The following is a 22,453-nucleotide window of genomic DNA, read 5'->3' as shown; positions in this document are numbered from 1 at the left end:
TCATTGCAATACCATAGCACATTTATTATACATAGAATAAGGTATGTTGTGTGTAGTTTTAAGGCTTATTTAGTTGAAAAGTATATTTTATGGAAACCCGGGAACGGATTATTCCCATTTTAATGGTTTCCTATGGGAAATTATTTTTTGAGAAACACACTTTTCGCCTTACACACTCTGTCTGGGAACCAATTAAGTTTGTAAGTTGAGGTCGCACTGTACATTCGATCACAAGATCCAATTGATGACCTGAATGTCAAGTAGGATCAACAAAACGAACGCTTATAGAGTTGCGGAGTTCATTTAGTTTCGGCTTGTAGCTAACCTGTAAAACCTCAACTGACAAAATACCACAACCAAGGCACATTTTTTTTAATAGACATTTTGCATATGGGTGATTCTCGCGCACGGCGGGTCAAAATCACATATTTCAAAGGTCCTGTTTTTTAAGTTGGCGCTCCCTTCTTAGCTTAGAGGCTAAAGTAGAGGTTGGCAACCATTGGTCTTGAGCCACATAAGATCTCTATACTGCTACGAGAGTATGTCTACACCCATGGTGTCCAACTCGGTTTCCTCTCGGGGGCTGTTATGAATTTGGGGAAGCCATTAAAATGTTTCATCCCCTCCACATATTACTTACCGAACAAATGAACTAATAACTAGGTTTTCAAATTTGGAGTAAAAAAATAATGACTTATTGTGGTTTATACGGCGCAATTAGAAATTTTGTTTGGGACTTTAGCAAGGATCATGGCACTTAATAGTCTTGATTTATGGGGCGAATGAAATGATGCGTAGGGCCAGATTTGGCCTTGACTTTCACAACTCTGATGTAAATTAGATGAATACAAAGAGAAATACAAAGCTGAATACCTCTGACTTTCACAACTGTAAGGGATTAGCCAGCTGGCTGAATTCAAAGAGAGATAGCTTGCTCACTAGCTAGCTCGATCGTAGCTCGCTGCAGTAGCTAGTGAGCTTGATCGATTAACATGGCAATTGACATGCTTGATTCGATTTGGCGGGCCGAATGAAATGATGTGTCGGGCCATTTTTTACCCTCGAGCCTTGACTTTCATACATGTGACGTATGGGACTAGACCATAGAAATAGATAGGTTTAGAAGTGGCGTAGAGACGAGGTTGATTGCAAACCCGGAAGTGACGGCACGAGTTGTAGCGTCCATAGTAACGTGGCTTGGTTTGGCATAGAAATAGGATAGTTTTGAGCGTATTTAGGTCTATTTAACGTATGGATGCTGTAAAAAGGAACAACAGTTGTGGGCCGCAATGTTTCGCTTACGGATGCTTCAACTACAAGCTGAAAAACAAAGGAATTTCGTTCTTCAAGTGAGTGAAAATGAAATTTCTATAAAAAGAAAAAAAAAAATAATTCGTTTTGCGATGTTTTAGCGACTAATTTTCGTCCTGTTTTCGATCTTCGACCGTGTATAAGTACGTTCTAGCTGTTCTTCATTAGTATGAAATTGAATTGGCTCTGCCTCCTCAAGCATGTAACTAATTCGACACTAAATTTGAACTGCAGGGGTGTGCGTTTCACTAAACATTGCTAACTTAGCAATATTGCTAATATATTGCTAAGTTCATTGTTAACGCTAAAAACATGTCTCACTAAACATCATTTAGCAATATTGTTAACGCTTAGCAATATTGCTAAATAGCAAAGTTTAGTGGAACACGCCCCAGGTTAGCCGACTCTGCTCATACAACATACTAATAATTACTTCTTGATCTTTTTGATCCGTTGTAGATTTCACACATATATACACTATACACAGTGTTACCTAATCCTCTACAATTTCTGATTTAGTCCAATTCCGATCACCAATTAAGTATGATCATTCTTTATGAATGTTATTTTTTTCACGTTTGAAGATTGGTTACAATCACACTCAAAAGATAATTATACTATGTATTTGAATTTTCAATCTTAAAGAGCTGTCATTTCTATTATTCATAACATTTTTAGACTCTGAATACATATACATCAATAGTGGTGTATTTAATTGCAATTGTATGTTTTGGATTATAAAAAAAATATAATCCAAAGCATATCTGATCTTGAAAGTTGAGGTTTTTGGACTTGTCCGACTTCACATCGCGCCGAAAGACGACGTGAGAGTGAAGTAGTTGTCTTCTAAAACATATTTAGCCACAAAGTATTAGAATTTCGTCGAATACCGGAAGAAAATCGACGAAAAACGAGCAAAAATTATTCATATGGTACGGAACTGTGTCAGAGGCTACAACTCGTGACGTCATCAGTGACGTCATGACATGGTGACCGCGGGGCGCAATGCTATTGCCTCCTTTGGGCACTTCTAAACCTATCTATTTCTATGGACTAGACAGCTAGCTAAATACGAAGACAGCTTGCTCGCTAGCTAGCTCGATCGTAGCTCCCTAGCTAGCTAGCTAGCTTGATCAACTCGCAGGGCACTTGACATGCTTGTGTGGCTGCTATCTTGCTAACTAGCTAGCTATCTATTAGCTAGCTAGCTATCTATTTGAGTTACTTCCGGGTTGACTAAACGCTGGCGTGTGTGGCTGCCGCTGCTCACCCACAGAAAAACTTATTCTGTGACTGTAAAGGTCTATTGGGGTTCAGGGGTCACTCCTAAAGACTTTCTATGACTCTGTGGTGGCTTCAGCCATCCACTATGGCATTGTCTGCTGGTCAGGCAGCATCACCACCCGCGACAGGAAAAGACTGGAGCGCCTTGTCAAGAGGGCCAGTTCTGTCCTGGGCTGCTCGTTGGACTCTCTGGAGGAGGTGGGCAACAGACGGACGCTAGCTAAACTAAAAGCTATGATGGACAGCCCCTCCCACTCCCTCCTGCCCACCCTGACAGCACTGGGTAGCTCCTTCAGCCAGAGACTATTACACCCGCGCTGCAAGAAGGAGAGGTACCGCCGCTCGCTACCGATTGCTGTCAAGCTTTGCAATTCTCAATGATCACATGTAAAAAAAACAAAAAAAAACTGGACACTTGTAAATATGGGTTGATGCAATATAGCTACATATAATAATATGCCTTTCTTGATACTTGCACTATGTGCGGTTTTTATGAAACGGTTTTGCACATTTACAGTACACAGTTGACATTTTTATTTTGCTATGCTTAGAATGTCTTGGTTTCTAGCCTTTCAACCCCCCACCCCATCACCTTTCAAATTGCTGCTGTGGACTGCAATTGTGGGACGAATTAAGGTTTTCTGATTCTGATTCTGATAAAGTGACCTTGAGAGTTTCAATAATAATAATCCATTTTATTTCTAAGTGCCTTTCAAAATTCTCACTTTACAGTCCCAGGATAAAGTTTTTCTGTGGGTGAGCAGTGGCAGCCACACGAAAGTCGCTTTTGAATGAAATGTATTCTTCTTCTTCTTCTTCTTCTTCTTCTTCTTCTTCTTCTTCTTCTTCTTCTTCTTCTTCTTCTTCTTCTTCTTCTTCTTCTTATTATTATTATTCGTTTTAGTATTATAACTTTTCTGACAGATGATTTATAACCTCCATAACCCCGCCCCCTCCCAAAAAAAATCTTTTTTCCAAGCATGAACACACGGCGACTTTCTCTTTGTTGACGTTGGACTTTCCCCCGGACGACAGAAGCTAACAGCCGCACCGCCGCCAACTGTTAGTGCAGCTGCTCGTCAAGCCGCACTCACTCGTTCCGCTAACACCGAGGTCGGCTTACACCGGGAGTCTGGCGGCTTGACGGAGCGCTACTGGACTGACATTCCATGCTATAAACTTTTCAATAAAATGGAGTCGATCAAGCTAGCTAGCGAGCAAGCTAGATATCTCTCTTTGTATTCAGCCAACTGCCTAATCCCTTACGTCACAGGTATCAAAGTCAAGGCCTGAGGGCCAAATCTGGCCCGCCACATCATTTCATTCGGCCCAGGAAAGAAAAGCCAGCATGTCAAGTGCCCTGCTAGTTGATCAAGCTAGCGAGCTAGCTAGCGAGCTACGATCGAGCTAGCTAGCGAGCTATGATCGAGCCAGCTAGCAAGAAAGCTAGCTAGCTCTCTTTGTATTCAGCTAGTTGGGTAATCCCTTATGTCACAGGTGTCAAAGTCAAGGCTCGAGGGACAAATCTGGTCCGACACATCATTTCATTCGGCCCACGAAAGCAAATCAAGCATGCAAAGTGCCATTCTATTCAATCAAGCTCGCTAGATAGCGAGCTATGATTGAGCTAACTAGCGAGCAAGCTAGCTATCTCTCTTTGTATTGAGCAGGCTGGCTAATCCCTTATGTCAAAGGTGTGAAAGTCAAGGCCTGAGGGCCAAATCTGGCCCACAACATTATTTCATTCGGCCCGCATCGTGTTGGACTTATAAAGTAGAATAAAGTCATCATAAAAACATTTTCAAATCATCGACAATCTTCTATATTACCACGTGTCAAAGCCAAGGTCCGTGGGCCAAATCTGGCCCGCCACATCATTTTATTCGGCCCGCGAAAGCAAATCAAACTTGTGAAATGTCATATTTGCACAAGTCTGAACCAAAAATTCTAATTGTCCCATGTCAACCACAAAAAGAGTCATTATTTTGGACTTCAAATTTGAAAACTACTTTTTCGTTCATTTGTGCGCTCTGTAATTTGGCTTCTCCAAATTCATTGTTCTAGGTTAAGGGTGTCAAAGTCATTTCTTTTGCCACGAGTGGGACATATTGTTGTTCCGGTTTCCTCTCGGGGGGGCCGTTATTAATTTGGGGAAGCCATTATATTGTTTCATCCCCTGCACATATTACATACAGAGTGCACAACACATTAATGGATAACTAGTTTTCAAATTTAAAGTAAAAATAATGACTGTTTTTGTGATTTACATACAACAATGTTAAATTTTGGTTCAAACTTTAGCAAGCATCATAGAATTTCACAAATTTGATTTGCCTTGGCGGGCCGAATAATTTGACATGGCGGGCTAGACTTGGACACCTGTAATGTAGAATTTCGACCAGCTAATTCCAATGAAGTTGGGACATTGTGTTGGACATATAAATTCATTTTCAAATCCTTGTCGACCTTCTACATTACCTGTGTCAAAGCCAAGGCCCGGGGGCCAAATCTGGCTCGTCACGTCATTTTATTCGGTCCATGAAAGCAAATCAACCATGTCAAGTGCCATGATGCTAGCTAGAGTGCCGGTTGGAGAGAAAGACCACCAAAGCAGAACGAGCTCGTGTATCTTTCGAGGAGTGAGCGGAGCCAAGCCGCCGCGCTGCCGTGCCCGAGACAACTGTTTTTTTTGGGGTGGAGGAATGAGGGTTTGGGGGGGCCGAGTTTTCGTCTGGATGGGAGACGGGAGACACCGACCTCTGACAGAACTGATGTCATGCTACGATGGGATTGCACACGTGCAGGCTATGAGATCGTCTTTTTTTTCGCGGAGGGTGGGCGGGGGTTATGCACCGCCGCCCTCTCATCAGTGGATATGAAAATTCCAAAAAGTCCCCCAAGATGCGTTCATTGACAGCAGAAATGAGACATGGTGTCAGGCCCACAAGATGGCCGCCGTCCAGAAAGTTAGCGAGAGTCTTCACAGGAAGTCAGATGGACGGGAGATAGGGCGGACGGACGGATGGACAGCCCGACCGTCAGACAGACGGGCGGTCTGTCCGTCTCTCCGTCCTGGAGAAACGTTTCGCTCCAGACAATTTATTCTTTTTGGACATGTTTGCTACTCTCACTGACGAGCCAGTCACTTTTACTGTATCTGTGCGTGTGTGTTTGTGTGTGTGCATGTGATTGTGTGTGATTGTGTGTGTGTGTGTGTGTGCATGTGATTGTGTGTGTGCCTGTGTGTGTGCGTGAGATTGTGTGTGTGTGTATGCCTTTGTGTGTATGTGTGTGTACGTGATTGTGTGTGATTGTGTGTGTATGTGTGTGCGTGTGATTTTGTGTGTCGGTGTGTTTTGTGTGTAATGTGATTGTGATTATATATGTGTGTGTGCGTGATTTTGTGTTGGTGTGTACATGTGTGTAATGTGATTGTGCGTATGTATGCATGTGTGTGTGTAAATTTGTATGTGTGTGCATGTGATTTTGTGTGTGTGTGTTTAAGCCTGTGTGTGCATGTGATTGTGTGTGTGTGTGCCTTTGTGTGTGCATGTGATTGCGTGTGATTGTGTGTGTGTGTATGTTTGTTTATGTGTGCGTGTACACGTGTGTTTATATGAATGTGTGTGTGCATGTGATTGTGTGTGTGTGTGAATGCGTGTGTGCATGTGGTAGTGAGTGATTGTGTATGTATGTGTGTGTGTTTGTGTGTGTGTGCGTGTTCTGAGCCGCCATTTTGTTTTCTTTTCCCTGCTGCAGGGGTGGGCAAACTTTTTGACTTGCGGGCCGCATTGGGTTGTAAGATTTGACAGGGGGGCCGGGCCAGGAGCATTTGGAGGGAGTGTTTGGACCGGAAATACTAAACCTAAAGCATTAAAGGACAACCGACGCCTCCTCCAGACAAGTTATGTCCATAATTTGTAAAATCACTTCAAATGACTTCGACTGAGCATATTTTACAAAGATTCCACAGCATATAGCTATAGTTTACGTTGTAAGACTTGCGCTGAATATTCATGAAGTCTTGTTTTCGAGTTGATGACGATCCCCATGTGACGTCACGTTTGGACCGCCCCTGACCGAGAAAACGACACACAATGCATTTTGCGGTACTTTGTTTAGTCTGAAAACTTCGTGTTGATCCGTGTTGATGGTGAAATTAGAAGGAAAACACATAAATAACGCCATGGTGAATCGTTGTGTGTTGCACCAAGACAACTATTTGATATTCGCTGACACAAATTCCCATCTGACAAATCAGCCCATTTCTAATGGAGCTTAGGCGCCATCTTCTGCATTTTCTGGGTGCTACATTGCTGTCATTGATTGCTCGAGTTGATATGGAGGACTCCTTTAATCAATTGCAAACATTTATGCTTTCGTCTTCAGAACTATTTGAATCATATCCATAACTGGATGAGTAAAGAGAAAGCATCTTCTCCGAATCTGAAGTCATTGTTTTGATTCTCGAGCAAGGCAAGACGTCTTGGCGTGACGTCACGAACAAGGGGGTGGGACCTTCTGAAACTGACCATTTCCGGATTCATTTTGAAGTCATTTTTATTGGTGTTTTTCATTTAACTAAAAATATCAGCCTGACTGTTTTGGGTATTTTAGATGCTATAAAACGTTTTTCTAATGTCAGTGGGAAACAAAAAAAAAATGGTGCCGGTTGTCCTTTAAATGTAGTGTGTACAAACCTCATAGCACAGTAAGTACACTACAACCCAATTTATTAACTGTCTTTCAAATGTGAAAAATATCCCTGATCAGTTAATAAATTTGTCTCAAGGAATATGCAAGATATGGCGTTTATATACTATATAGATACTTGGAGGAGTAAACGGAAATAGATTAAAATAACATATGCACTGTGATTTATCAAGATTGCGTCTGATTTTAATAAGTTTCCATCGAAGGGGCAAAGTTAAAGAAATCAACATTTATTGAAAAATGGAATCACTTTCAACATTCAAAACATATTATTACACAACGAAATATTCAAGCTCAATAATACCTACTTGTGTTAAATTCCGCAAAATCATAGATGGTTTGTCCTGACCGCGCACTCAACAAACTCTCCACGGACGCCCTCGCCTTCACGCGCAAACAGTACACGTGTACCGTCGCCGAACACACAAACATAGGCTACCTGCAGTTGAAATTTGCATACTCGGCACGGCAGCCAATCAGAAACCTGCTTCTTTCTTTCGGACTTTCGCAAGCGTTCTAAGGTTGTGCATTTGCATATCATTTTCCAAAATAGATGCACAGAACCTCAACCCAGAGGAAAGATTCAAAAGAAGCTAACAACATATGTGACGCTACAAAACGTAAATTTACATTAAACCGTGACTGTAAACTGTACGTGAGACTTATGAAAGGGGCTTAGTGGCTTGTAGCAAGCAATGCAAACGTTGCATTGTGCACCATGATGACAAATGACTACAGCAAAATCTACACTGGAGATTTGTAGTACATTATACTTTTTCATAACTGCCCCAATTTCAGTGCAGATCAAACAGACACAATTCCCCTTGAATTATTTGAAGAAATATTCACTCACCGTGTCTGAAATTTTCCGCATTCACTTTCTACCTTTCGCTTCTTTGGTTCTGCCACGTTTAGTAAAGGGTAAATTTCTTCTGGGATTGGCCTTTTTGATGGAGCAACTGCCTTGACCAACAGTAGCTCCCCTGGTGTTAAAATTTAGAAGTGCGGGCAAAATTTGAAGTGCAGGCCATATTCCATTCTGTTTATAAAATTTCTTACGGGCTGCGGGCAGCAGTTGGCCCGCGGGCCGTAGTTTGGACACCCCTGCACCTGCTGCACCCCAAGCGTTCCACCACCTGAAGGTCTCCCTGCCTTACTTCCATCCATTCATCTCCTTCAGCTTGCTGATGGAGGTCCCTTTGATGGGCGCAGATAGCGGCGGGGAGAAGGTGGGCAACACGGGGGTCTTCTCGGTCGCCGACAAGGCGTTGAGAAGCGAGCGGCACGCCGATATCGTCATCTTAGTCTTCTTCCGTCCCATGTTTTTCTTTTCCGGCGAGTCTTTCTTCTCCGGGGTGTTTTTCTTCTCCTTGTAGGAGGCCGGGGACATGCTCTGCGGATGCGGGTGCAGAACATGCACAGTAGGTCAGAGTGAACGGGAGGAGGGGGAGATGAAGAGGAGGCGTGGGGATGACTAGAGAAACCGAGAGCAAGTGGAGTCATGGAGGAGCCCAAAAAGAAGGAGCAACAGGAAGTCCATGGAGATGACGAGGAGGGAGAGGCCTCCTGGCTCCTCAGTTCATTGAGGAGCCAGGAGCTAGCCACATTTGGAGAAGGGGCAGGAGTAACCGAAGGAGCAGTACATGTTTTCAACCGAAGAGGAGGTCGTGGAATTATTCAGGAGAGGAGGAGGAAACAGGAGGGAGGTGAAACGGCGATGGAGGGCTGCAGATGAACAGCAGGAGGACAAGGTTGCTCAGGAGAACGAGGTGAGGGGAAGTTGAGGAAGACATTTGGAAGAGAGCGAGGAGTGAGGATGAAGAGGAAATCGGCCAGGGGGAAGATACGTACAAAGGAGGAGACAGCAGGAGATGCTATTAGGGAGATTCAAGAGTGGAGGAGCAGGAGGTGTAAAAAGGCGCAGGAGGTGAGGAGGAACCGACGGCCCGAAGGGGAGCGGTGAAAAGGAGGAGTTGAGGTCCAAGACGAACAGAAGGAGGGAGGTCGAGATGACGTGCAGGAATTGAGCTGGAGGAGAAGGAAGCAGGAGGCAGGAGAGGAAGTGTGGAGGGGATGAGGACGGTGACAGGAGACACCAAAAGCACTGGCCGACCGAACCCCCCCCCCCATACTTTTTGCGAGGAGAGCACGGTATCTAAAAAGGAGTCCACCTACACAGCAGCAGAGTGTCCAGCAGCTGAGCCTGGCGGCGTTGCGGCCCGAGCCGGCGTAGCGGTTTTTCTTGGGCAGCAGCAGAACCAAGGACACGGACAGAGACAGGTGGTAGAAGCTGTGAACGTAGGCGTAGTCCCACTCCTAACACACACCCAAACACACACAGACCTTGGTCTTGATGGCAGACACGGGACGACCGGCGGGTGTGCTGAGAACAAACCTCAAAGTAGAAGCGCAACATGAGGGCCAAAGCTCCGAAACAGCAGCCTGGACCGACCTGCTGGGTGTAAACGTGCTTGTCCGGGTACACCGCTCGAAGCTCCTTCATCTTCTGAAGCTGACAGGAGGAGAAGGGAGGTGGTGAGGATGTCGCAAAGGTAAGAAGAACAAGGTCAACGAGTGAGAAAGGAGGAATTGGAGAAGGAGGTTAGCAGGAGTACTGAAGGGGATGGGATGGGGGAGGAAGAGGATAAAAGGGGGACGAGAATGGGCTGAAAAGTAAGTGAGGGGGAGGAGGAGGAAGTGGCAAGAAGAGATGACCATAAAGAAAAGGGGGGCAGAACTGAGGGGTTCCCAAACACACCGATGAATAAAGTGGACGAACTCATGAGTGGCTGGACGATGGGTGTGGCCAAGTAAATAGGACAGTGAAGAGCTACCGCACACAGGTAATGTTTCCCCAATACAAAAACAACCCCCCCAACTCATCCCTACAATAAATATCCACGAAATATCATGGCCCATAACAATCAGTCACTGGGGAAAGTCGCGAGAAGCGACTTCTGCCGGTGGGACTCACCCATTTGATGGTGATGATGAAGACGGCCGATCCGATGGGACCCGAGTAGATCCCATATCCCCAGCGGTCCTGGTAGATCCGCACCGCGATGCTCAGGACTCCAAACATGGTCATGCTGGACCGCTGAGGCTCCTCAAAGTCCCCCAAAGCTGAATAAAAAAAGACAAAGTCTACTTACTGGGCCCTATTGCAAGTCTGCTAAGAAGTTTCTTACAAAGTGAACCGGGATCATAAGTGTACTTGGGGTCTACAATCAAATTTACAAAGAAGTCCGAATTGGGTGTCCCAAGAAACATCTACTGTGTTCCTCGGTAGAAAAAACAAGGTAGACGTTTTTACCGAGAAACACAGACAACTCTCCTTTCGGGTACCCTTCCAAGTCCACTGACAGCTCTTTGAAGAGCAATGTCGCAGTCCATTTCCAATTTGAATCCTCTGAGACCGTCTACCTCCAAGGTCACCTCCAAGTCGATTTTGAAATCCACTTCAAAGTCCAAAAGTCTTAGAGGTGGACTTACAAGTCTTTTGAAGACGTGTACCTCCAAGTGGACTTGGAAATCCACTTTAAATTCCGCCTGCTCGTCAAATCCCAGAAAAGTGCGCTTTGAAATCAACCTTGAGAGTCCATGACCTAGTTGGTTGACATGTTAACTAGCAAGTGTCCTTCAGTCAGCCACTGAAATGTCAGGCCTAAAAAAAGTCCAGTCATAAGTCTAGTCACAGGTCTACCGAGAAGTCAACAGTCTTCACGACCAACCAGGTCCACAACAGTCAAGTCTCCTTCCAAGCCCACTCAAATTTGCCACTCCTGGTCACACCACAAGTCCGTACAGGTCCAACATCGGCAAGTTAAAATTGGACGCTCACATAGGACTACAAATCCCATCGTTGATTCATAGTGCCGCGTTGAGGAGAAAAATAATGGTTTCAACGGTCCAGAAGGACAAACCCTATCCCCATTCCATTTCCAATCAAACCAAACCGCGCCATGGGCCATTGGGTCGGACTCACCGATGAGCGTGACCCACATGGACAGTGCTGTACCGTACACGGTAAAGTACTCCAGGATGTCATACTTCATGAAGCATAGGATAGTCAGGCCTGGACCTTCGCAGGCGTGGTAGATCTAGACATGTCAAAAGACAAAATGGATGACGAAAGGCAGAGCTAGGGGTGGGGTTTTAGGATTTTGTGGTGACAAATTAGCATTTTTGCGTGCACATTCTATTCATTTTTCGTATTTTGTGCAAAGGAATGTTTTATGGACACACATGCCGACATTTTATAATAATATAAAAATACATTTCATTTATAAGTGCTTTTCAAAACTCTCAAGGTCACTTTACAGTCACAGGATGAATTTTTTTCTGTGGGTGAGCAGAGGCGGCCACACACGCCAGTGTTCACTCAACCCAGAAGTAACTCAAATAGATAGAAGGGTAGCTAGCTAGGTAGCTAAGACATAGCTAATAAATAGTTATTTAGATAGCTTGCTTAACAGACTCACAGACTCACCTCACAGACTGTGAGGTGAAATGCCAGACGGAAGCCATCATTTTAAATAAAACATTCATAGCCAAATGCTAATTTTTCGATTCAGTGAGCTGAATACCTGACATGCAAGACTTTAGCAGTTTATCTGTTATTTGTTTATTTTGTGTTCTCTCAAACCGGAAGTTAATAGATAGCTAACTAGCTAGTAGATAGCTAATAGATAGCCAACAGATTGCTAGCTAGATAGCTAGCCACCTAGATAACTCTATAGCTAATAGCTAGTAAGTTAGAGAGTTAGTTAGCTAATACACTGAATGTCACTATTAAATACACAGACACAAAGCTAGCTAGCCAGCTAGTAGGTAGCTAATAGGTAGCTAACAGATAACTAGCTAGATAGCTAGCTACCTAGATAGCTTGATATCAGTGGTTCTTAACCTGGGTCCGATCGAACCCCAGGGGTTCGGTGAGTTGGTCTCAGGGGTTCGACGGAGTCGTTGCCATAGAAGGTAAGACACATGCGACTCAATATGGTAATTATCTAAGAAACACCCACTTGGTAATCACTGGCAGCATATGCTCACAAAACATTGCTTGGCCAATCAGGGCTGTGGGAAACGTAGTTTGCGCAGTAGTCAACTTGTGACTGTCATTATAGTATGTTGTACAATTAAAAAAAAAGTATACTCATTTCTTGAGTATACACGATATTAATTATTTTTGTAAGGCATCATGACTTTATGTTCTGACGTTATTGTAGCATATTTGTGTTCAAAATAAGATATATGTATAATTTCTACATTATTTTTGTATGTGACAAGACTATTGTCCAAGATAAATCTGACCTTTCTGTCCAAATTAAATAATAAAAGTCAATGAATGATACAAAACGTTATTTTGAGATAGTAAGCATAATCTAGAAGGCATTGTCGTTTGTCATGGCCCATATATATATATATATATATATATATATATATATATATATATATATATATATATATATATATATATATATATATATATATATATATATATATATATATATATATATATATATATATATATATATATAAGCTAAATAAATAATATAACAACACAAAGACACAGAGAGTCCTTCATTCTTCACCACTTTCTGCACCTTCTTTGTGACATGAAGTAGTTCTAAATGAAAGAGGGGAGGATCAAAGGCAGTGACGTGCAGTCAGGGGAGGCAGATGAGGCTGTGCCTCACCTGTCATCATGGAAATATCAAATGATAAAATACACTAAACAGTTATATTTATTTAGTGATTTGTACTTTAACGTTCTTTTCCATTTAACTTCACCATTTTTGGATTTTTTTTCAAAATCGCTGAATTTTCACATTTACCGTTCAAATACTTTACACGTTTACCGTTCAAATAAAGTGGAGACGAGCGGTGAAGCAGCAGCCGGCTGAGACTCACCATGGATTGCGCAATGACTATGCTAACTGTGCTGGCTTGCTCTTCAGTGAAACCGCATTGCTGTCCCTGTGCATATTGCTATTAAAGTGTTCAAAAGCTTTTAGTATATGACCTAATTTCCACAGTTTAGCTGGTGTATATAATGTAGAGTCACTGTACATTATAAACACTGTACTTCAGTGTTTGTTTTATTTTATTTTTATCAAAACTGTGTGCATAGGTGAGGCACACAGTTCTCCTTCCTCATGACAGGGGGCGCTGGTGATTAGAGCTTATTCTTGCGACTCCTCGGCTGCAGAATAATAGAATACAGTAAACAGTTGGCAAGTTAAGTGCAACCATCCAGTCATTTTTTCGTGTTGCTTGGCCTTATTTTCAGAATGGTGGATTACATATCTAAATTGAAAGAATTTTCTAAACTGGACTGTCAATCGAAGCAGGAGATAATAATTAAAGAAAGACCAACACCGGACTGTATAGGTCACAAACGGTGAGGGAGGGATGAATGTAAATCTCCTGGACAGCTTTTTGGCCAAGAAGGATCTCATTGAAACTATTCTTGAAGCGACAAAGTTGCTCCAGCTCATGCTCACTATTTCATCTACTACAGCATCAGTGGAGGGGTCATTTTCAGCACAAAAGACTGAAAAAATACAATCGGAACAGGACTGATCAAGGACAACTTTCTTCACTGGCAGTGATCTCCATTGAGACAGAGAGACTAGGACTTCATTTATAAGTAAAGGTAACACGATAATAACGTTTTTTTCATTCATTTTTTTTCTTTTCTACAGTTTGCATACAGTATATAAAGAATGCTGACATGCCAATCAAATGGTGAATAAGCCACTCTGTGGACTTCATATGTTTGTAAATCTGACTGTGATGACGTCAGTGCCTCACCAGCCATGAACCTCACCACACGTCACTGATCAAAGCGTCCTTTTCAGCACTGGATCAGGGACGTCATGGTGGAATGTGCACGTCTACTACATGCTAAATGTCGAAAGCAAACACGCAGCTTTATTATATTACTTAATTTTCCACTAAATAAGCCTTAAAACTACACAAAATATACCTTATTTTAATAATAATAATGCATTTTTCATTTAAAAGCGCCTTTCAAAACACTCAAGGTCACTTTACAGTCACAGGATCAATTTTTCTGTGGGTGAGCAGCAGCAGCCACACGCGCCAGTGATCACTCAACCCGGAAGTAACTCAAATAAATAGAGGTCTAGCTAGCTAGCTAATAGATAGTTGGTTAGATAGCTTGCTTAACAGACTCACGGTGAGGTGAAATGCCAGTCGTAAGCCATAATTTTAAATAAAACCTTCATATATAAATGCTAATTTTTCGATTCAGTGAGCTGAATACCTGACATGCAAGACATTAACCGAAACGTTAGCAGTTAATCTGTTATTTGTTTATTTTGTGTATTTTTTACTAATAAAACATTAGCAGTTCAAAAACAGGCTAGTTTATTCACGTGTATCATTAGCCTTGAGTTTAGCCGAGTCAATCCGCTTTTAATTGCGATGTAAGCAGTTAGCCGTAAAGCGCTAACTACACATACAAACACATACACACAAACACATACACATACTAACCGGACAGATGGGAAATTTGGACCATTTAGTGAGCACGAATGAAGAATTTTGCGCAATAGCCACAATTTAAGGCTCGGTGGAGCCAATTTAGCAAAGCTTATACCAAAAACGAAAGGAGGACGAGATCTCACCGCGCTGAAGAACATGGTGAAGAAGTAGACCATGGCCTCCGTGTGAAAACCACGCTTGGCGGCCACGCTGGCGGCCGGCAGGAAGACCACACTGCTGACGCAGGGCAGCAACATTTTGGCGATGTAGGCGCCCATCTCGCCAAACAAGACGCAAAAATCACCACCAGAGAAGGTGCTTGCAGGATGCGGCGGTGAAGCGAGGTGTCCAGTCCAAAATGTCCATAGTGGGTGTGAGCGGGGGAGTGTGACAAGTGTGGACGCTCGTCGTCATCGCAGGGCAGCTGTTTGCGCAGCCGGGCAGCCGTGCGTGGCGCGACGCCAGCCAAACATTTGCTCCCGCGCGTGTTAGCCTTGATGCTAACAATAGAGCAGGGGTCGGGAACCTATGGCTCGCGAGCCATATATGGCTCTTTTGATGACTGCATATGGCTCGCCGATAAAACTAAATACATATTGTGGTTTTTTCTCCGTTCATTTCCCGTTGGGGCTGCAGTTGGCGAAAAGCGCAATTTTGATTGGATGTCACTGATCTAGGTTGGCCGAAAGCGCCATTTTGATTGGATGATAGTGGCCGTCATGTTGAAACAGGTACACGGCCCTTTAAATGAGCCCAACTAGTGCACTTCAGCGTTAATGCACCGGAGCATTAGAGGAGAGAAAATGTTCTGATTCTAATTTGCAATGATACAATACCATCGATGAAACAGTCGAATATCAGTGACATTTTAACAAGCCCCATGTTAACGTTAGCATCAACATACTTCTGCGAGAAGTAGATTGCAGATAGCAAGTGTGGAAGCTTATGAGCCGTGTGCAGGCTAGCTAGCAGTAACTTCGCCTCTGACCGGCAAGTTGAATTTCATTCCGATCGTTTGCCTAGATTTCTACCAATCACGAGGAACGGAAAACCATTCATGTTAATGGTGAGTACCATCACAAAGTTATTTTAAATAATACATTCTGATATTTTGTTGAAAAGTGGCGGCGCGTGCACGCGTGTGTGTGTGTGTGTGTGTGCGCGCACGCGAGCGTTTGTATGTGCGCGCGCGTGTGTGGCTCTCACTGAAAAACATTTCTAAATATTGAACTTTTATGGCTCTCTTAGTCAAAAGGGTTCCCGACCCCTGCAATAGAGCTACCTTGAAAGTGGAGAGACTCAGCAGAACTATGTGTGCCATTGAGAGCTTGATGTAACATTTTGCTTTATTTCATGACTGTGTTAATGTATACTGGTACCCTTCATGCGAGTTCACGTATTTATATCGGATTTAAAACCGAATCGAGGACGAGCTGTATGCTTTGTCCTGTATTTGCTAGCTGTCCATGTTAAGCGCTTTGTTCCAGGTTCGGCTGTTGTTACAATGCTACACATAAATCAATATGTATTGGATTGTATTCTATTATTTTGTATTATATTGTATTTTTTTGTAAAGATGAACCGTGTTAGAGTGAGGGAAGATTAAGTTTACAAAAAGAAAGAAGAATAAGTGTCAACCATACCAAGACTGAAGAACTCGACATGTTTTTTTAGTCATTTGTTTGTTTGTTTGTTCGTTCGTTTGTTCGTTCGTTCATGCGAATATGTATTTGTTTATGTATTTATGTACGTAATTATGTATTTATTTATGTATGTATTTATGTATTTATTTATGTATGTATTTATGTATGCATTTATGTATGTATTTATTAATGTATTCATGTATTTATGTTTTTATGTATTTATTTGTGGATTTGTGTATTTATTTCTGTAGTTATTATTTTTCACTTGATTGGTTGTCTGTTTATGTATGTGTAACGGAGTTGTGCACTAGATTATTAAATTATGATGGAAGTGACGCAACGGCGCACAGTGTGGCACCAAGTCCCGCCCATAGTTTCCAGAACAATCTGGACGAGATACATGGTGAGTCGCAATTTTCTGATGGTCTGGATTAATGCGCATTTTCATGACAATATTTTATTTTGTTTCCCCTTTTATACTGTCTAGTGTTCTCTAATTAGTTCCCTTATTCATTTCGAGTTCAGATTACTTTTTGTGTCATTATTTAATTCACGTTTTGTCGACTGGAACTTTGAAGCACACGTGCTTCATAGTGCTTTTCTGTTGCGCAGTTAATCACAAGACGAAACCCATGCGACTTCACCCATCCCTTCTGCCATACTGTGTTGCAGGTAATAATTGCTTCATTTCGTTTTTATTGTACAATATTTAGTTTCTTGTGTCGTGTTTCATTTGCCCGTGAATGTTCGTGGCGGGTTGAACCGTGTGCCATTGCAAGCCACCGCGTGTTCTGCCGAGTCTCCGCGTATGATGCGTTCAGTGACATCATGTAAATAACAGTGAACCTGTGTTGTATTCTCATTTTCTGTAAATCACCACTTTTGTTATCTACAATGTTTTGCATATTAAGAACAATCTGGACGAGATACATGTTAATCACAAGACGAAACCCATGCAACTTCACCCATCCCTTCTGCCATACTGTGTTGCAGAAATAAAAGAAATAAAAAGACACATTCACGCGTCTGGTCTTATTAAGACGGCAGCATCGTGAAGATGAGGACAGTCACTGTTGTGACACCCGTCACGTATGTATGTATGTATGTATGTATGTATGTATGTATGTATGTATGTATGTATGTATGTATGTATGTATGTATATATGTATGTATGTATGTAGGTAGGTAGGTAGGTGTGTGTGTGTGTGTGTGTGTGTGTGTGTGTGTGTGTGTGTGTGTGTGTGTGTGTGTGTGTGTGTGTGTGTGTGTGTGTGTGTGTGTGTGTGTGTGTGTGTGTGTGTGTGTGACGGGTGTCACAACAGTGACTGTCTTCATCTCCACGATGCTGCCGTATTAATGAGACCAGACGCGTGGATGTCTTTTTACTTCTTTTATTTCTGCAACACAGTATGGCAGAAGGGATGGGTGAAGTCGCATGGGTTTCGTCTTGTGATTAACCTGAATCTCCTCGAGATTGTTCTCAAATGCAAAACATTTTAGATAACAAAACATAATTAACAACGTGTGATCGTATAGTGGTTATTTACAGAAAAAGAGAATACAACACAAGTTCAATGTTATTTACATGATGTCACTGAACGCATCATACGCGGAGACTCGGCAGAACATGCGGTGGCTTGCAAGGGCGCACGGTTCAACCCGCCACGAACATTCACGGGCAAATGAAACACGACACAATAAACTAAATATTGTACAATAAAAACGAAATGAAGCAATTATTACCTGCAACACAGTATGGCAGAAGGGATGGGTGAAGTCGCATGGGTTTCGTCTTGTGATTAACTGCGCAATAGAAAAGCACTATGAAGCACATGTGCTTCAAAGTTCCACTCGACAAAACGTGAAGTAAATAATGACACAAAAAGTAATCTGGACTCGAAATGACTAATTAGATAACACTAGACAGTACAAGAGGGGAAACAAAATAAGATATTGTCATGAAAGCGCGTTGATCGAGACCAACAGAAAATTGCGACTCACCCTGAATCTCCTTGAGATTGTTCTGGAAACTATGGGCGGGACATGGTGCCACACTGTGCGCCGTTGCGTCACTTCCTTCATAATTTAATAATCTAAGTGCACAACTCCGTTACATATGTATGTATGTATGTATGTGTGTGTGTGTGTGTGTGTGTGTGTGTGTGTGTGTGTGTGTGTGTATGTATGTATGTATGTATGTATGTATGTATGTATGTATGTATGTATGTATGTATGTATGTATGTATGTATGTATGGGGCGAATAAAGGTTTTCTGATTATGAATGCATGCATGCATGCATGCATTCATAATCAGAAAACCTTTATTCGTCCCACAATTGGGAAATTTGCAGTCCACAGCAGCACCTGAAAGGGTTGGGGGGGGAGCGGTGAAAGGATAGAAAACAAGATATTCTAAACATAGCAAAATAAAAATGTAAACTGTATACTGTAAATGTGAAAAACCGTTTCATAAAAAAAAAATACATAGTGCAAGTATCAAGAAAGGCATATTGATATATGTACTGTAGCTGTATTGCATCAACCCATATTTACACGTGTCCAGTTTTTTTTTTTCATTTTTATTTTATTATTATTATTTATTTATTTATTGTCTCGGATTCCTTGGCACTGGACTCAGACTTGTCTCAGACTTGGCCAGTATATTTGAATCGACTCGATCTCCTGCAACTGCATTTTTAAACCGCGTGGTCCGCGTCGTCCCATCTTCCTTCTCGTGAACAGCCGAGCGACAAGGAAAGGAAAGGCCGCCGCTGTGATGATGAATGACGATGTGTGGCCCCGAGGAAGTTTTATGGACGTGCCGGGATTTTTTACGTCAAGTGGAACGAGACGTGCGGCACGCCGGGCCAAGTGTCTCCAGACTTTGACCCAGACTTTTATATTTTCGTCACTTCCTGTGCGGCGGCTGATTTATAATCGACGCAGAGTTGGGAGGTGGGTGAAAACATTCCCCTGGACACGTCATGATGTGCACCGGAACAATCCACGCAGCTGCTCTGTGTGGGATTGGAACACCAAAGAAAAAGATCCCAATCACGGTAGAGTTTCTGCAGAGCTTCCACCAGAATCTATACGAGAGTCCCTTTATCGGTTCTTTGACAGAATTTTATTTGTTAGCACTCCAATCGAAAGGAAATCATTAAAAATGAGAATAATCCCTTCACAGGTCGCCATGCACATAATTTTCTTTGAAATAAGCCTTAAACTACACAAAACATACATTATTTTATGTATAATAAATGTGCTATTGTATTGTAATGAAAGAAATAAACTGTACTGTAAAATAAAGTTGTTTCATTGACCTTTGTGATGGTCGTTGCCTCATGATGATATCCGAGTGAAGTTGCCGTGCTTTCTCGGCAATAATACCCTCACTCACACTGTCCCCTGCTAGCTGCAGTTTGCTGACAAAGTTTCTTGGATAAGAAGCGAAACGTCCGACGTTTGCTGACGAAGTTTCTTGGATAAGAAGCGAAACATCCGACACCTTCAAAGAAGTACAGATGACGGCTGAAGAAACCTTTTCATCTATATCAGTCTGCGTGTTTTGGGTATTTTAGATGCTATAAAACGTTTTACTGATATCAGTTAGGAAACAAAAAATGGTGTCGGTTGTCCTTTAATGTCTTCTTAACACTAGCCTGTGGTAGGGTCTTTTTCGGTCCAATAATAGCAATCGTACTCCACTCCATAACAAACCACGTCTGCACTGAAAGAAAGTGGGTGTGGAAGAGTTGTCCGGAAGCCACGGTGGCGCTGTTCGGTCGTGTGGTTTGGTGTTCTTCCGCCGAAAACTAGTCCGCCAGCCTTTGTGACGCTACGTGTGTTTCCCGAAAACTAGTTCGTATGCCAAGATTGTATTCTCGCAAATTGAATGTTTGTAAGGTGCAAACTTCATAAGCTAAAGTGTTCGTAAGCCGAGGTATCATTGTACTTTGTTACTTCACATGAGTTTCTAGGGAAGGATCTCTGAAGTCCGGTCCGCGGGGATAACTGCCTCTTTCATCCAACGTACCAAAAGATCCTCAAGTTTCACAGAACCCTTATAATGATCCAACCACGTCCATTTCAGGAGGATCCGGCCGCGGTCGCCCGTGGCGCTAACTCTGCATCTTGGCAGGGCAACGAGAAGAAGCTCACGTCTGCGAGGAGGCGCTGAAATGTGAGAAGACTCCTGTCGTCACCTCCGCACCCACCAGGCAGTCTAAACACGCTGTGGGAAAAGAACGTAGAACAGACTTCCTGGACGCATCTGAGAAAACATCGAGCTTCCTCCGCATTCCACGATGCGAGGCCTGCACCTTTCAACCCCCACCAGGCCTTCTTCCCACCGAGTCTTTCTGTTTGAGCCCGTTTCCAGGGGGTCTCCCATCTTAAATGTGTTCAAGCTTATCCTGATGCTAACGGCGGCGGTGACGGTATTGTTTGGGTATCCTGTTGACATTCTGTGAGCAGCTTGGTGACTTGGTGGTGATACGGCGGAGGCCGGTGGGGTGCCGCGCTACCTTGCGGCTAACACAATTCTGTTTGGTGGTGCCATCTTCGAGGTCCGATAGAGTCATTCATCCTGATGCTAACGGTGACGGTGACAATATTGTTTGGGCATCCCATTAATATTCTGTATCCACACTGGTGTCTCGGAGGTGGGATGCCGCGCTAGCTTGCGGCTAACACCATTCTGTCTTGTGATGCCATCTTCGGGGTCCGTTTGGGTCATTCATCCTGATGCTAACGGCGGCGGTGACGGCATTGTTTGGGTATCCCTTTAATAATCTGTATCCACCTTGGTGACTTGGTGGTGAAATTGTGAAGGTGTCTGGATGGGATGCCGCGCTAGCTCATGGCTAACACCATTCTCTCTGGTGGTGCCATCTTCGAGGTCCGTTAGGGTCATTCGTCCTGATGCTAACGGCGCCGGTGACGGTATTGTTTGGGTATCCCGTTAATATTCGGTTCTCGCCTTGGTGTCTCGGGGGTGGCATGCCGCGCTAGATTGCGGCCAACACCATTCTGTCTGGTTGTGCCATCCTTGGGGTCCGTTAGGGTCATTCATCCTGATGCTAACGGTGGTGGTGACGGTATTGTTTGGGCATCCCGTCAATATTCTGTGACCACCATAGTGACTTGGTGGTGATACGACGGAGGCCGGAGGGATGCCACACTAGCTTGCGGCTAACTCTATTCTGTCTGTTGGTGCCATCTTCGAGGTCCGTTAGGGTCGTTCATCCTGATGCTAACGGCGGCGGTGAGGATATTGTTTGGGTATCCTTTTGACATTCTGTACCTTACCTTACCTTGGTGACTGGGTGGTGATATTGTGGAGGAGTCCGGGCGGGATGCCGCGTTAATATCCCGTGAATATTCTGTTCCCATCATGGTGTCTCAGGGGTAGGATGCCGCACTAGCTTGCGGCTAACACCATTCTGTCTGGTGCTGCCATCTTCAAGGTCCTTTAGGGACATTCTGGCGACACGACGATAGCTATGTCATTGTGTTTTTGTGGCGGAGTAGGCTAATCGCATATTTGCGGTGTTCTGGTAGCACGTAGTGGCATTCCGCTACAATATTAGCAGCATTTTGTGCACATGTTGGGGCTGTTTTGCTAGGTGGCGTTGCCATAGTGTGCGAGGGGCATGTCAGGGACACGATGCTAGTGCCATGAGTCAAGTCCGTGGCATTCGGATGGTGCAACCCCCCCCCCCCCTCGGTCTGGGATTTTGAGGACAGTCGGGTGCGCGCAGATGCCTGACAAGGCTTGGTGAAAGTGCGTCGAGCAACGCAAGCAGCTGTGGAAACAGCGACGTAGACAGAAGAGCGCGAAGGGAGCAGGGGAGGAATAACAGCAGGAAAAGGGAGCCGGTGGGGCTGAACGAGTAACGGGATCGCGAGACGCCATGATGGGAGGAAGACGACATGGCGGGCAGACACGGTGGTCCTCACAACGCCGCCATCAATCAAGCTAAATTCAC

At 43.5% G+C, this 22,453-nt stretch overlaps 1 protein-coding gene across 2 annotated transcripts; it reads right to left on the bottom strand.

Moving 5' to 3' along the window:
* Positions 1–7,522: 7,522 nt before the first annotated feature.
* mymk (myomaker, myoblast fusion factor) lies at positions 7,523–15,221 on the bottom strand. 2 transcript variants are annotated; one of them, XM_088995160.1, is made up of 6 exons: positions 14,964–15,221; positions 11,294–11,408; positions 10,283–10,431; positions 9,704–9,820; positions 9,484–9,624; positions 7,523–8,701 (listed from the first exon to the last, which is right to left on the bottom strand). In XM_088995160.1, exons 1-6 carry the CDS (start codon positions 15,096–15,098, stop codon positions 8,462–8,464), a joined length of 897 nt encoding a protein of 298 aa, XP_088851286.1. In that variant the 5' UTR covers positions 15,099–15,221; the 3' UTR covers positions 7,523–8,461. The 2 variants fall into 2 exon arrangements, with proteins under 2 accessions (XP_088851286.1, XP_088851288.1); XM_088995162.1 differs by lacking the exon at positions 7,523–8,701 and adding an exon at positions 8,779–9,336.
* Between the last annotated feature and the right edge of the window lie 7,232 nt (positions 15,222–22,453).

The sequence above is a fragment of the Hippocampus bargibanti genome, linkage group LG04 (assembly GCF_051943395.1).
Source record: "Hippocampus bargibanti isolate YZ-2025 linkage group LG04, ASM5194339v1, whole genome shotgun sequence".
NCBI classification, from domain to species: Eukaryota; Metazoa; Chordata; class Actinopteri; order Syngnathiformes; family Syngnathidae; genus Hippocampus; species Hippocampus bargibanti.
Note: the sequence above shows the minus strand (reverse complement) of the source record. Positions and strands in the feature narration are given on the sequence as shown.

What these genes read in the sequence shown, in the direction of transcription:
- mymk (XM_088995160.1), bottom strand. Translation starts at nt 15,098, where the DNA reads ATGGGCGCCTACATCGCCAAAATGTTGCTGCCCTGCGTCAGCAGTGTG. An exon ending in TCACCATGTTCTTCAGCGCG is followed by an intron (nt 11,409 to 14,963) that starts GTGAGATCTCGT and finishes TGACATGTCTAG; the next exon opens with ATCTACCACGCCTGCGAAGG. An exon ending in TCATCATCACCATCAAATGG is followed by an intron (nt 9,821 to 10,282) that starts GTGAGTCCCACC and finishes TCCTCCTGTCAG; the next exon opens with CTTCAGAAGATGAAGGAGCT.